The 13,031-nt window shown below is 33.5% G+C and overlaps 1 protein-coding gene across 6 annotated transcripts in view; it reads left to right on the plus strand.

The window, feature by feature from the left end:
* LOC106868482 (monocyte to macrophage differentiation factor 2) overlaps positions 1–12,367 on the plus strand; it is a 109,594-nt gene extending 97,227 nt beyond the window's left edge. For all 6 annotated transcript variants that reach the window (XM_014913771.3, XM_052969259.2, XM_014913770.3 and 3 more), the window contains exons 3-7: positions 759–916; positions 2,970–3,044; positions 5,863–5,964; positions 8,959–9,028; positions 9,592–12,367. In XM_014913771.3, the coding sequence (XP_014769257.1) occupies positions 759–916; positions 2,970–3,044; positions 5,863–5,964; positions 8,959–9,028; positions 9,592–9,807 (621 nt within the window). In that variant the 3' untranslated portion in view covers positions 9,808–12,367. The remainder of the gene's footprint in view (positions 1–758; positions 917–2,969; positions 3,045–5,862; positions 5,965–8,958; positions 9,029–9,591) is intronic.
* The last annotated feature ends 664 nt before the right edge of the window (positions 12,368–13,031 follow it).

A 13,031-nucleotide genomic window follows, 5' to 3' on the forward strand; every position in this document is an offset into this window, starting at 1 on the left:
TAAGACCTTTCAAGGTAGTGCTCCAGCATGGCTGCAGTCAAATGACTGAAACAAGTTAAAGATAAAAGATTTGTATTGAGGTCCTGTAATTTATTGCTTCTGGTGAATCAACAGAGATATATGTAGGTCTATGAAGTTGGCATCTGAAGTAGAAGTTGGTATGTCATGTGTTTCTATATGAATTGAGAGTTGATATATCATGTCATGATAAATTATAAAGCAGGAATCAGTGTATCATTTTCTGTTGATATGTGAAGATGTTGATATATTTACTAATTACCATGGCTCTCAATATACATCACTTTTATTCATATTTTTCATTTAACCTTTTAGCATTCAGATTACTTTGTCAGATGTAATATTTATTTATTCATAATGTTTTGAATTCATCATGCATTATCTCATAACTTCAATATTTTATTTCAATATTGTTTATTTTTAGAATGACATTCTAAGGTAGATGTGAGGGACTGGATCTGGTCAGTTTAAACATAAAACAAGTAGAATTTTATGGTCAGTTTAAATGCAAAAGACTTAATTCCTGTTGATGTCTTGAAATTATTTTATAAAGTGAGAATAATAACGGTTATTAGCCACATCAACATATGTAAAGAAAATTATGGGACAATTTTGAGGGAACAACATAACTATAGCAAGGTTAAACTCTTGACCATTGAGTTTCTTCACATTAAACCTTGGTATAATTTTTAACAGAACTCATATAATTATTTATATTTTTGTATTTTTAATATTTTTAGTTGTGGATTTTACCAAGCTTTGGAGGCCTTCTCTGGCTACTGTATTGGTCTGTAAATGATCACCAGTTCCTTAGTGCCTGTGTGTTTGGGCTTGCATTGTTTGCATTGTTTACTACTTCTACCATCTACCATGCACTATCATACTCAGGAAAACTAAAGTAAGTCATCGTTTGCATATTTTGTTTATGATTGAATTTATTTCTGCCAACTCCCCAACCCCTGCATTGTTTAGAACTAGCATGTAATATGATATATTTCATATGATGTGACAAGTACCATAATGGAGGTAAATCTGTGGCTTGATTTGAATTTTTGGTTATAGCCATTTTACATCACTATGTTACTTAAGAAAAACATTAATAAACCAAAGTTGGTTTTTCACTTCCCACTGCAAAAAACTGGAAGCAGCAGCTGAAATACACTTTATGGTAAATGGTTATGTGAGAGGAAAATGATCCAGTTTAGATATTTGCCTTATGATCTTTATATATGCATACCAAACTCATTCACTGATGCCGTGTCTTCCACAACTGACAGCAGAATAAGAGAATCCCCAGTTCTCTGAGTCAGTGAGTGATGACATTATTGATCATTCCTAGCCCATAACACTGTGGCATACTGACTTTAGAATGTTGGCCAAGGTGCTAGCAACATTATTAGCATTTGGCATTGGTTGTATCATTGGGGAACACAGTCCTGAGGCAGATCTATCCATAAAAATCTCGACCTCATGTAAATCATCATAAAAGGAGCAGGTAACAAATCTGGCTTCAATAAGGCTCTAATCAGTTTGGAAGCTTTTGACAAGATTGACTATTACTAGATGGCAACTATCCTTGGTGCAGAGATTAGATTACTTCAATGTACAACAGCATCTGGTCAGTGATTGGTCACCTGTCAAAACCATTCTGAATCATGTGCTCAGTTTGTCAGGGATGTCCTTTCTCATCTTTTCCATATATAGTAACTGTGAAATCATTGTTGTAGAAACTTGGTGATGCTGAGAGGTATGGGGGAGTCATTTCCAGCTTATGTAAGATGATGTGACCACAATGACACCAAATGCTACAGAGGTTGAAGAAATCAACAGTGTTCTAAAGTAATCCAAGACAGTAGCAAGAACAAAAATTAACCCAGACAAGTGGGTGGACTTGCAGTTCAGTACCTGGAATGGCATGTCCATGTTTCTTGCAAACATCATAGAGAATAAACTAATGGACTGATTAAGCTGTTTGGAGTCTGTTTCAATCCAGACCTCCAGATGGATAGCAACAGGGATTAGGTTACAAGCAGGGTGGCAGTTTCACCCAGAAATATCTGAAAAGATGTTATACTCAAAAGTTGATCAATGATGTTACACCCTGTCTGATATACCTTCTCTTAAGTTTCTTCTATTGCTTCTGGGGGTAATGGATTCCATTGATAGCAGGGCCATCTACTGCATACATTTGTGTGGAGGCCTTGATATGAGGTGACTAATAATGTGCTGAAGTTATGGTATCCTCAGAAATTCATTGATGGAAAGGGCAGGCAAATTTGCTGTTGTGGCTATGATGAAAGAGTTTGTGGTGGATGTGACTGAAAGCACTGAAGGCTTTAGCCATTCCTTCATTGGTGTTTTAAAGTTTCAGATGAGTAGGAATGTTAGTATTAAGAGAAAAGTGTTGCCCTCCAGTAAATTTGTTGAAGACTGTGTGGGAGTGCAAGCATTGCTCAAGTGAGCAGATCTAGCCAGGGGATAACAGATGGGAGAAGGCATTTAATCTTGGAAGCCAGTGCAATCTTGGATCTGTAGAATTCTTTGATTAATCCTAATTTACCTCTTTAATGATTTTATCTTACCTTTGTAGACTGTGTATAGTAGTTTTTCGTTTACCATTCACTCAGTTTCTGTGATCTTCCTCTTTCCCTGCTTTACTTTTTGTTACCTTTCCTTGTAATATCTTCTCATTCCTCACTCTGGAGTTAATAAAATAAATTGTTGATGATGATGATGGTCGTGGGTGGGGGAAGGGACTTGATTTATGGTATGGCAGTGAATTCACATTTAACTCAATCCAAAATCTGATTTCAGTTCCCCCAACTAGCTGTAGCACAAAAAGAAAAAAAAAGTCATGAACTTCATTTCTCCCATAAAATCTGAAGAATGTGTAAAAAGACTTGTTAGTTTTCTTATATTTTTAAATTGATTTATTTATCTACCTTTTTCAGAACTCTAAAGAATGTCTTTCATATTGGAGATCGAGCTGCTATTTACATATTCATTGCTGCTTCTTACACTCCATGGTAAATACATTTATTTCTATCTTTCTTTGATTAACACTGACAGGAATATCTATGTGCTGGTGTTTCTCAGGCAACATAGCTGTGGTCCAGTACTGAGAGACAACAGGGTAATGCTGTTAGCAGATTAGCAACAAGGCTATACACAGACCACATGCCATTAGTAGGTCCCATCTTTGTATCTATCTGTCTATCTACCCATCTATCTATCTATCTGTTTCTCTGTCTGCCTGTCTATCCCTCCATCCATATATTTGTCTGTCTATCTGCATGTCTACCTATTCATCCATCTCTCTTTCTCCCCCCCCTCTCTCTCACACACACAAAACCGTCAGGCCTTAGCAATTTCTGTATTGTTTCAAAAAAAACTTTGGGGGGAATTTTTGAAAAGCTTTATGGATTTTTAAACAAGGATATCCAAGGGTCTCCTCACAGTTCATGTAATTAAAATTTCACCCTTCCACGCTTCCTCAGCTTTTCATTTTCCCATTTTTTCACCTTAAATTTTTATCTTTTCCCTTCTCAATTGCTAATTTCTCAATTGTCACTTTCTTCTACCTGTTCATTCCTCCTGTCATGTTTACAAGTGCCTTAACTTATACTAACTTCTCTTGACTTCTCTTAGCTTAGCATCCCCCATTTCATTCTGACCCTACACTTTACTCTCCCCTTTCACCTTCCCAACTTCCCCAACTAACAGCATTACCCTGTTGTATCTCTGTACTAGGAATATTTATATTTTATTCCAACTTACAATGCTAAATGGTTTCATCATTAATTTCACCATTATGTCTCTTTCCTTCCTTCCTTACCTTAATCGCCATCCTTTTTACTGTGATGTCATTGTTTTTAAGTGAAATATTGTTTAATTGATAACCAGCATACTAATGATGGTCACTTAACCACAAAGACAACAACAACACAGAAATGTATTGACTTTAATAATAAATCAACAATAAAGAACTGAGATGAAATGTTCTTAAAACTGTCATATAATTGGACAGATCTCAATATATTTTCTTTTCATTTCAGTTCAGTTGATACCCATTATTCTCAAATTTGATCTATTTTTCTTTTCAAGTTATCCTATGACTACATTCTGTGACTTATGTTTTTTCAAAACCATTTACTTTCTCAGTTAATCACATTTGTTAATATTACACATCAAACAAAGGTGGTGAGCTGGCAGAATCGTTAGCACACCAGGCAAAATACTTAGTGACATTTCATTTGACTTTATGTTTCAAGTTTAAATTCCACTGACGTCAACTTTGCCTTTCATCTTTCAAGGTTGATAAAATAAGTACCAGTTGAGCACTATGGTTGATGTAATCAACTTACCCCTTCCCCCCAAGATTGCTGGCCTTGTGCCAAAATTTGAAACCAATATTACATATCAGACATAAAGTGGCAAGCTGACAGAATTGTTAGAATGTCCTTATATTCTGAGTTCAAATGCTGCTGTGGTCAACTTTACCTTTCATCCTTTTGGAGTCAATAAAATAAGAACCAGTTGAATGCTGGAATTGACTAGTCACCTCCCCAAACTTGCTGACCTTGTGCCAAAATTTGAAACCAATATTACATATCAAACACCATTCACTTCTCTATTATTTTTGACTTTCATTTTTGTAATCACACATTATTCACTGTTGTACACTAAACAACAACTGCTTTTAGTCTTTGTCATCTTACCATCATTGTATGCTGTAATGGTTACCTATATCAAATAAGGAATTCTGAACTGATGTTCTGCTCAAGGCATTGAGTTGCTGTCTTTCTGAGTGAAGTAATTCTACTTGATTTATGTAATAGGACAGCATTATTATGAGTGAGGACATATGACCTGGTAGTTAAGGTGTTGCACTCTTTTCACAAGATAGTGATTTGATTCCCAGATCAGGAGGTGGTTTGTGTTTTTGAGTAAAAACACTTCATCTCACATTGCTCTACGATCACTTCAACATGTGATACACCATATACCTGTTCAAGCAAGTTATTTGATGGAGGAAATCAGCTAATGTGCAGCACAAACATTTGATCGCTATAAACAAATCATCTGTACAGCTTACTCAGTAAGAAATTACTGAATCCTCATCTATTGTCTGTGAGAGAAGAGTCCATGATTCTTATAATTATTTAGTGGTGATAGTGCAGTGGTATTGCTACAATCAGTAGAGAGTGAAAATTGATGCTTTGCAATATCTAAATTTTAGTAATTTACTGTTTGAAGTTCAAATCCCATTTGAGTTAGATTTGGGGCTTTTAACCTTAAGAGGCCATCAGTAATATATAAAATTAACCAAAATATACCATTGTGAAATACCATGAAGTTAAAGTTAGAGCATGAAAGCTTGATAAACCTAAGATCTCCAGTCCATTTCTAGCTTTCTCCTGTGAATTGGAAATTATTTCTTTTCAGTAGAGTGATTTGTATCCTTGGGAAAACTAACTCAAAATCTATTTGCCTTGCAAAAAGACTTTTCATTATGAATGAGATCTTTAAAAAGTAGATAACTAGTGAGCCTCTATATGGTTGCTTGACTTGCTAGAGATAGCAACAAAATCATCCCAGATGACACCGCACAGTCTTAAAAAAGAAAGACAATGGACAATGTAGTTTCAAATAAACAAAAAGACAGGATGGTTATGGTTGAAATGTCTTTGATTAGAGTTCTGTTCAATCAAAACTGACGTAAGCTGAAATATCTTGAAAAATTGAATTGTTTACCAAAATTGTTTATAAAAAAAAAATCAAAGTAAAATAAAAAAAATTGTAAAAAAACATTTATTTTTAATTGTAATATGATTATTATTATAGGCTATTATTGAAAGATATGGAAAACTGGGGTGTTCAAGTACGATGGTTAATTTGGATGTTAGCTATGATGGGTATCTCCTACCAATATATGTTCCACGAAAAGTAAGTTTTAATCCATACTACCTTGTGGATCTTCCATATTTGAATGTGTTAACAGCTGTTGTATACGAGGGGTTACCCAAAAGGAAATGGTATTTTGCAATATTATTTTATTCACTCAGTTTTACATGTTTACACTTTCATTGCCTTCAAAATATTCTCCATTTGAAGCAATGCATCAGTCCAGACATGCTTTCCACTGTTTAAAACAGTGCTGGAACTCTTGCGAAGTGATGCTTTTTAATGCCTCTATCATTTTTTTCTTCACCTCTTCCACATCTGCAAATTCTGTAGCACCAGCTTTCATCACCAGTGATGACCTTTGAAAAAAGGTCCAGATCAACTTCCAACTGTTTTTTCAGTTCATGACACACATTCAGTCATGATTTCTTTTGATCTTCTGTGAGCATGCAAGGCACAAATTTTGCTGCAACTGTTTTCATTCAAAATTCCTCACTCAAAATTCATTGGCAGGAGCTCCAGGACACACCAGTCATATCAACAAGTTCATCAATTATTTGGTGATGGTCCTCCAAAATCAGTTCATGAATTTTTGTGATGTTTTCATTTGTTTGGGAGGTTGACAGACTTCCTGAACGAGGTTAGTCTTCAAGCAACAAGTGACCATTCCTAAAGTGTAAAAACTACTTGTGAACTTGTGTTTTGCTCATGGCAGCATCCTTGTAAGCTGTATGCTTCTAGCATGACAACTGTTTTGGCTGCTGTTTTCCCCAGCAGAAAACAGAATTTCAAGGAAGCACGCTGTTCTTTCTTTTCAGCCATTGCAAAAATCATCAAACAGGGAAGAACCACTGCAATGCAAAGATGCACCACGTGGCAGTAGGACTACACTTGACAATGCCGGTCAGCATACTGATCCCTGAGGGTCACATCAAATAGCTTCTAGTGGTAGAAGCCTGAACTACACTGGGCCTGTCCCACAGAGAAATTTCTAGTTACTTTTGGGTACCTCCTCATATTATACTGAAAGCTCTTTACATGCCTAACCTCTGTGTCATAGATCACTCTAAATTACAAATTTGAAATGGTGCTCTCTCTAATAAATCTCAAGAACATATTACCAAATTAACTATAATTTCAATATCCTCACTAGATTTAAACTCTGTCTTGGATTAACCACCATTCAAAATAAATCCTTAGAAAGCAAAGTCTACCTTGGCCTGTTTTGTTTGCAATTACTTTTAAGATTTTTAATCAAATATAAAAGACGTGATCTGACATGACTGTCACTCTTTACTTCACACAACCAGCAGAGAGACAGACCAGATTTTAACATATATGAGATGTCAAAGGTGTGAGTTGCCATAACTACTATTCTGACAGGGGCTGTTCACCATTAACAGTTTAGTAATGTAGCTTTAGTGCATGGTTACAGGTCATTGTTTGACCTTTTGTTATCAGGTTTATCCATCAATACCTCATCAGATGTTAAAAAAAGGATAAGGACAGGCAGAATTGACAAATCAATATAAATACTTGTGAGATATATATTTAGATAAAGGATCTAACATTGAGAAAATAAAGGAAGAGCAGATAATAAAATGCAGAGCGATGGAAGGAAGGGAAGACATTATCAACAAATAGGGGATGAAGATATAGTAGGGAGAAGAATATTATTGGTGAAAATAATAATATAGCTATGAATCATGGCAAATTGAGAAATGTAGGCATCACAAAAACAAAATGAAACTTTTAAACAAAGCACATTATTAAATGATGTTGAGTATGAATAGCAAAAAGGAATACCATATTGTGGAATGATCAGTGAAATAGTAACATGGCCTCCAAAATCCTTATGGATAGAGAGAGAATGGAAAAAAGTAAAGAAATCAGTAAGGAAGAAAAGAATCAAAGAAAAAAACTAAAATAGAACCAAAAGTAAAAGAAGTAAAAATAAACCTAAACTTGTGATTCTTGTAGAATGAGAAGTTGAGACGGTATGAGTAGCCAGAGAAAGAACATTGTCAGAATATACAAAGAAATACATACTTATGCATGATGAATACCAAAGCTAATTATCAGTATCAGTTCAAATAAGATTTAAAATATATGGCAATACAAGATTTAAAAGACAAAGATAATCAAAAGAACTGAAGAAGAAACACAAGTGAAGTGTTAAAATGTCTGCAGTAAAACAATGTGCTCACTAGAAGTAGTGAACTTGACTGCAACATTTATGAGCAAAGTGAAACTACTACAGCATATTTCAACATAATGTGGACTTCAAAGAAATTTCAACAGGAATTGAAATAGAATGTGCAAATTCATTCTTCAGTTATTAAGCCTGATATTTTTACAATTTCTTGTGTTAATAGATTTAGAGACATAATGACTGTAATGTTAAGAAGATACAGGTCTATTGACATTATGACCTTAAGGTCAAGTGTTGTATCTCTAAACAAAGTGTAGAATATTTGTTCAGCAGAGTTTGCCTGACTGGCAAAAGTTAGAAAGTGATATAGCTATATATCTACACATAAACAAAATCCCACCCAAGCATGGTTGTCTTGTTAAGAAATTCAGTTCACAGCCATGAAGTTCTGGGTTCTAGGAGTAATACCTTTAACTATACCCTCACTTTGAATAGTACCTTGTGTGTGTGTATGTACAAAATTATGGTGAGTCCATTGTGTGTGTGTGTATGCAAACATTGCAGAGAGCCCATCCTGTGTGTTTGTCTATAACCATATTTGAAGTTTTGTTTCACACAAAAATTGCTGCATATTGCTACACATTAAAAAAAAAATGCTGTGTTCATTCAAAATGTTAACTGAGCCATTCAATGAAATAAGTATCAGATATTAACGAGTAGTGAAACCTGATGTGATTGACTAAAAAACCCCTTTAAATATGGTGTCCCAGCACAGCAGTCCAACAACTGAAATCAATAAAAGAATTGAAGGGATGTAAAACTATAAAAACTGAATAAAATTTTGCATTTTGTCTCATCTAAAAAATTGAATAATCCCATTTCAGATATAAATGGTTGGAGACATTGCTTTATGTAATCATTGGAGTGGGCCCGTCTATAACAGTATTAGCAATGGTATGTATAATCTATTTAACACTTTTATTTTTCTTCACCCTCCCCCATTTTTTGTCAGAGTAAAGTAACCTACTCCCCTCTTAACTATTTCTTTAATTATTCACAACTTTAGTGCTGGTAATTTTAAGACTGAGAGTTTCAACTGACTGAAGTTTCAGTCATTGACCTATATGTGAGGCTCAGTTTCCATGATTAAAACCCATGGTTCCATCCACCTAAATGAAAGTATATAACCTGGTACATACTGATTATCAATTAGGAAAGTGAGGGAGATCAAGTAGATTTGCTAGTGTACAAGTAAGTTGTATGGGCATACAATGAAAATATGTGTGTATTGGGTGATGATAGAAGATAAACCAAGGAAGATCTGAGAAGTCAGAATGAAGTTGGTAAATTTTGATCACATAAAAAGGATGATGTATGATAGCCACATGAAACGCTGCATTTAAATCATATGAACATAGTGTCACATCAATGATGATGAAAATTATACTTTTCTTCATTGTCTTAGATATATTTTTTTAACTCTTTTTCAATTTCACTCATTCCTTTTCTAATTTCAGAAAGAAACTTCCGGTTTGTATGAATTGACTCTTGGTGGAATAACATATGCTACTGGTGTTGTCTTTTTCAAGTGTGATGGAATCATACCATTTGCTCATGCCATCTGGCATTGTTTTGTGTTCGTTGGTGCCACCTTCCATTTCTATGCCATCAGTACTTACTTGATGGGTCATGATGTTCATAAGCAGATGCCAATTGTAACAGATACCTTTTAACTTCAGTCTTTCCATTATATTTATCATAATTCTATGAACTTAGCAACCAAAATGCATTTTGACATTTTTTCCAAAAACAATTACCTCTACATTTTTTCAATTATATATTTTTTTTTTTGCATCTTTTTTAATTTGCAGCACTTTATTCTGTTGATGTTGTTACAGTTGTTATTGATAATATTGTTGACAATTTTGAATTCTACACACTTTTTTTCAATTTACTTTCCTTCCACTTTCTATTATTATTATTATTATTATTATTATTATTATTATTATTAAGGTGGTAAGCTGGCAGAATCGTTAGCATGTCAGACAAAATGCTTAGTAGTGTTTCATCTGTCTTAATGTTCTGAGTTCAAATTCCACTAAGTTGACTTTGCCTATCATCTTTCGTGGTTGATAAAATAAGTACCAGCTGAACACTGGGGTCAATGTAATCGACTTCACCCCTCCCACCTGAACTTGCTGGCCTTGTGCCAAAATTATCATTATTATTATTATTATTATTATTATTATTATTAAGTCAGTAGATTGGCAGAATCAGAAAAATATCCTGTGGTATTTACTTCTGATTTTTTACATTCTGAGTTTAAATCCTGCTAAGGTCAAATTTGCTTTTCATCCTTCTGGGATTGATAAAGTACCAGTCAAGTACTGGCTGGGATCAATATAATTGACTTTCCCTCCCCACTCAAATTTCTGGCCTTGTGCCTATTTAAAAGCAATTACTATTATTTTACTATTATAAATTATGCTGGGTAGCAAATTCATCATGTTTGACAAAATGCCTTGTCATATTCAGTTGCATCTCTTTAGACTCTTTGTTTAAAACCTGTCAGGGTTGATTGTAACTTTCATCCTTCCAGGGTGGGTGGGGTGTCAATAACAAGTTTCAATTATATATTGGAGTTAAGTAAATTACATTTCTCTCTTTCTCTCTCTATTATGGAAATGTAAAAAATTATTATTATGACAAATAAAGCAGTGGATGGCAGAAATAGTAGGGCATCAGACAAAATGCTTTCCATTATTATGTCCATTTATGTTTTGAGTTGAAATCACATTTTTCACTTATCTGAAAATCAGTAAAAAGTATCAGTAACATGTTAATATCAGTTTAATCAACCATACTCTTCACTGAAATTTTTTAGGTTTGTGCTGATATTAGGAATTATTATTTTTGTTTTATTTTCCTTGCATAACAGTAAATTTTTAACTTGGTTTCAGTTTCAAGCAAGAAATGTTTTGCTAATATTCTTGAGTTAAAGCATAAAGATCACAAGAGTTTCTTGCCAAGGAATCCAGACTGTTTTTTTTTTTTTTAATGATGGAAAGTCAGTCACTTTTGTTTTTACTTGTTGCCACATTAATCTAAGGTTTATTAATTCTATAGCTACATTGCTGAATTTTCCCCTGATTGCTAGATATGAAATAGTTATTATGATAATAACAGTAGCTATAAAAATACACAAAATGGCTTTCATCTCAATGAAAATCTCAACTTTTGAAAGTGTAAACTTAATCTGTTTAGATGATTTTTGTTTTTCATTATTGCTGTTGTTGTTTTACTGCTTTCTGCCTTAACAACTGCCTTAAAATATTCAATGTTCTATTTTTGGAGTCAAAACTCATTGAGGCTAACTTTGACTTTCATCTTTATAGTGTTGATAACATAATAGTCTGTTTTAATTAAATCACCTCCTTCCTCCCCAAATTTTCCGGTATGGTGCCAAGGAAAAGATTAATCATTATCATATTATTATTATTATTATGAGACAAGCTTTTTAGCATAGAAAATAAACAATTTCCAGTGGGCCAAGTCCAAGGCCTGGTTTTCATATCCAGCTGGAGCTATTTTACTTCATTTACATCAATAGTTCCATTGGGAAAGCATGAACATCACACATATATTTCTCTTCCACTATACAGTTGAGGCCTTCTTTCATCAGAAATCATCATTATTGTAATGAACATCACTGAGTAGGGGTTTGGTCCAGCATATGAAGCCTCATAATATGCTTTTGAATATTCAGTTGGAGCAGTTTCCCTATAATGTTGATGTTTTCCCAAACACATCCTGTTTCTCAAACTCTAAAGATAATCTTTGTCTCCATTCCGATGTAAGAAACAATTATTACTAAAATGTTACAATGATATTAATCAAATGGTGATACCGTTATCATATTCGTTATTAAACACTTCCATTTTTATCCAGTAGTTTTCTTCATGGGTGGTATGGAAAAACTTGTCTAGTTTAATGATACAAATGACAAGCTTAATTGAAGAATCCCATTAATTATTGTTATGAAATCCAAAAGAGAATCAAAGAAATCATTTGTTACCCATCTGCCTATCCATCCTTTTCTTACTGTGATATTTTGAAACCATTTCTGTGCTTGAAAATGTTGTAAATTCATGTAAATGTCTTTATAATTATTAATAAATTTTTTTTTTAAATTATAATACCCAGCTAGTCTAAACACTGGCTGGAAAAACAATTCAATTATATAAAGAAGAAGAAAACATTTTTTTGGAAAATAAATTGTTTAAATTGATTGAATTCTGGGTTGTTAATTATTTAGAATTTGTCTTGAGACATTGTTTAAAGTTGTTCCCCTTTTATATTCAAAAGAAAAATGTTTGCAAAGTGCATTTTCGTATATGTGTTATAAGAATTTTTTTTCCATCTATTCAAAATTAAAGAAAAATTTAAATGCACAATTGAATGGCATGGTGAAACTAATCTTGAATCTTCAGTTCTGCAGCTTTTCACTATAAATACTTAATCATCAATATACTTGGTCATTGTTGGACTATACCTTCAGGTTTATGTAATGGTCAGAGAGAAGAAGCATTAGTCATTTCTTGTTAGATTTCTTAGAAAAGCCTTTTGATGATCCTTTCATAGACAGGATCATTCAGAGATAAGGGTTTACCAAAAAACTACCACTGTGTCATCATAAGATAATGTTTGGCATTCAGTAAAGTTAACCATTATTGATTTTAGCAGTAGAATACCATTCTAAATCAAAGAACAATGAGATTGGTTACAGTTGAGAAATTAAATCTTGTTGAGTTTGATTTTAATGGATGATAAAATAAATGCCAACAACATTCCTAGTTGACTTTTACCTGGCATTCTTGATACAACCTGAATCATTTATTCAATAGCAAAGGCAATATTCATGTGATAGAAATTTCTCTTTTCTCTTAATCATATTCTG

The sequence above is a fragment of the Octopus bimaculoides genome, chromosome 1 (assembly GCF_046866305.1).
Source record: "Octopus bimaculoides isolate indiv1 chromosome 1, ASM4686630v1, whole genome shotgun sequence".
NCBI lineage: Eukaryota > Metazoa > Mollusca > Cephalopoda > Octopoda > Octopodidae > Octopus > Octopus bimaculoides.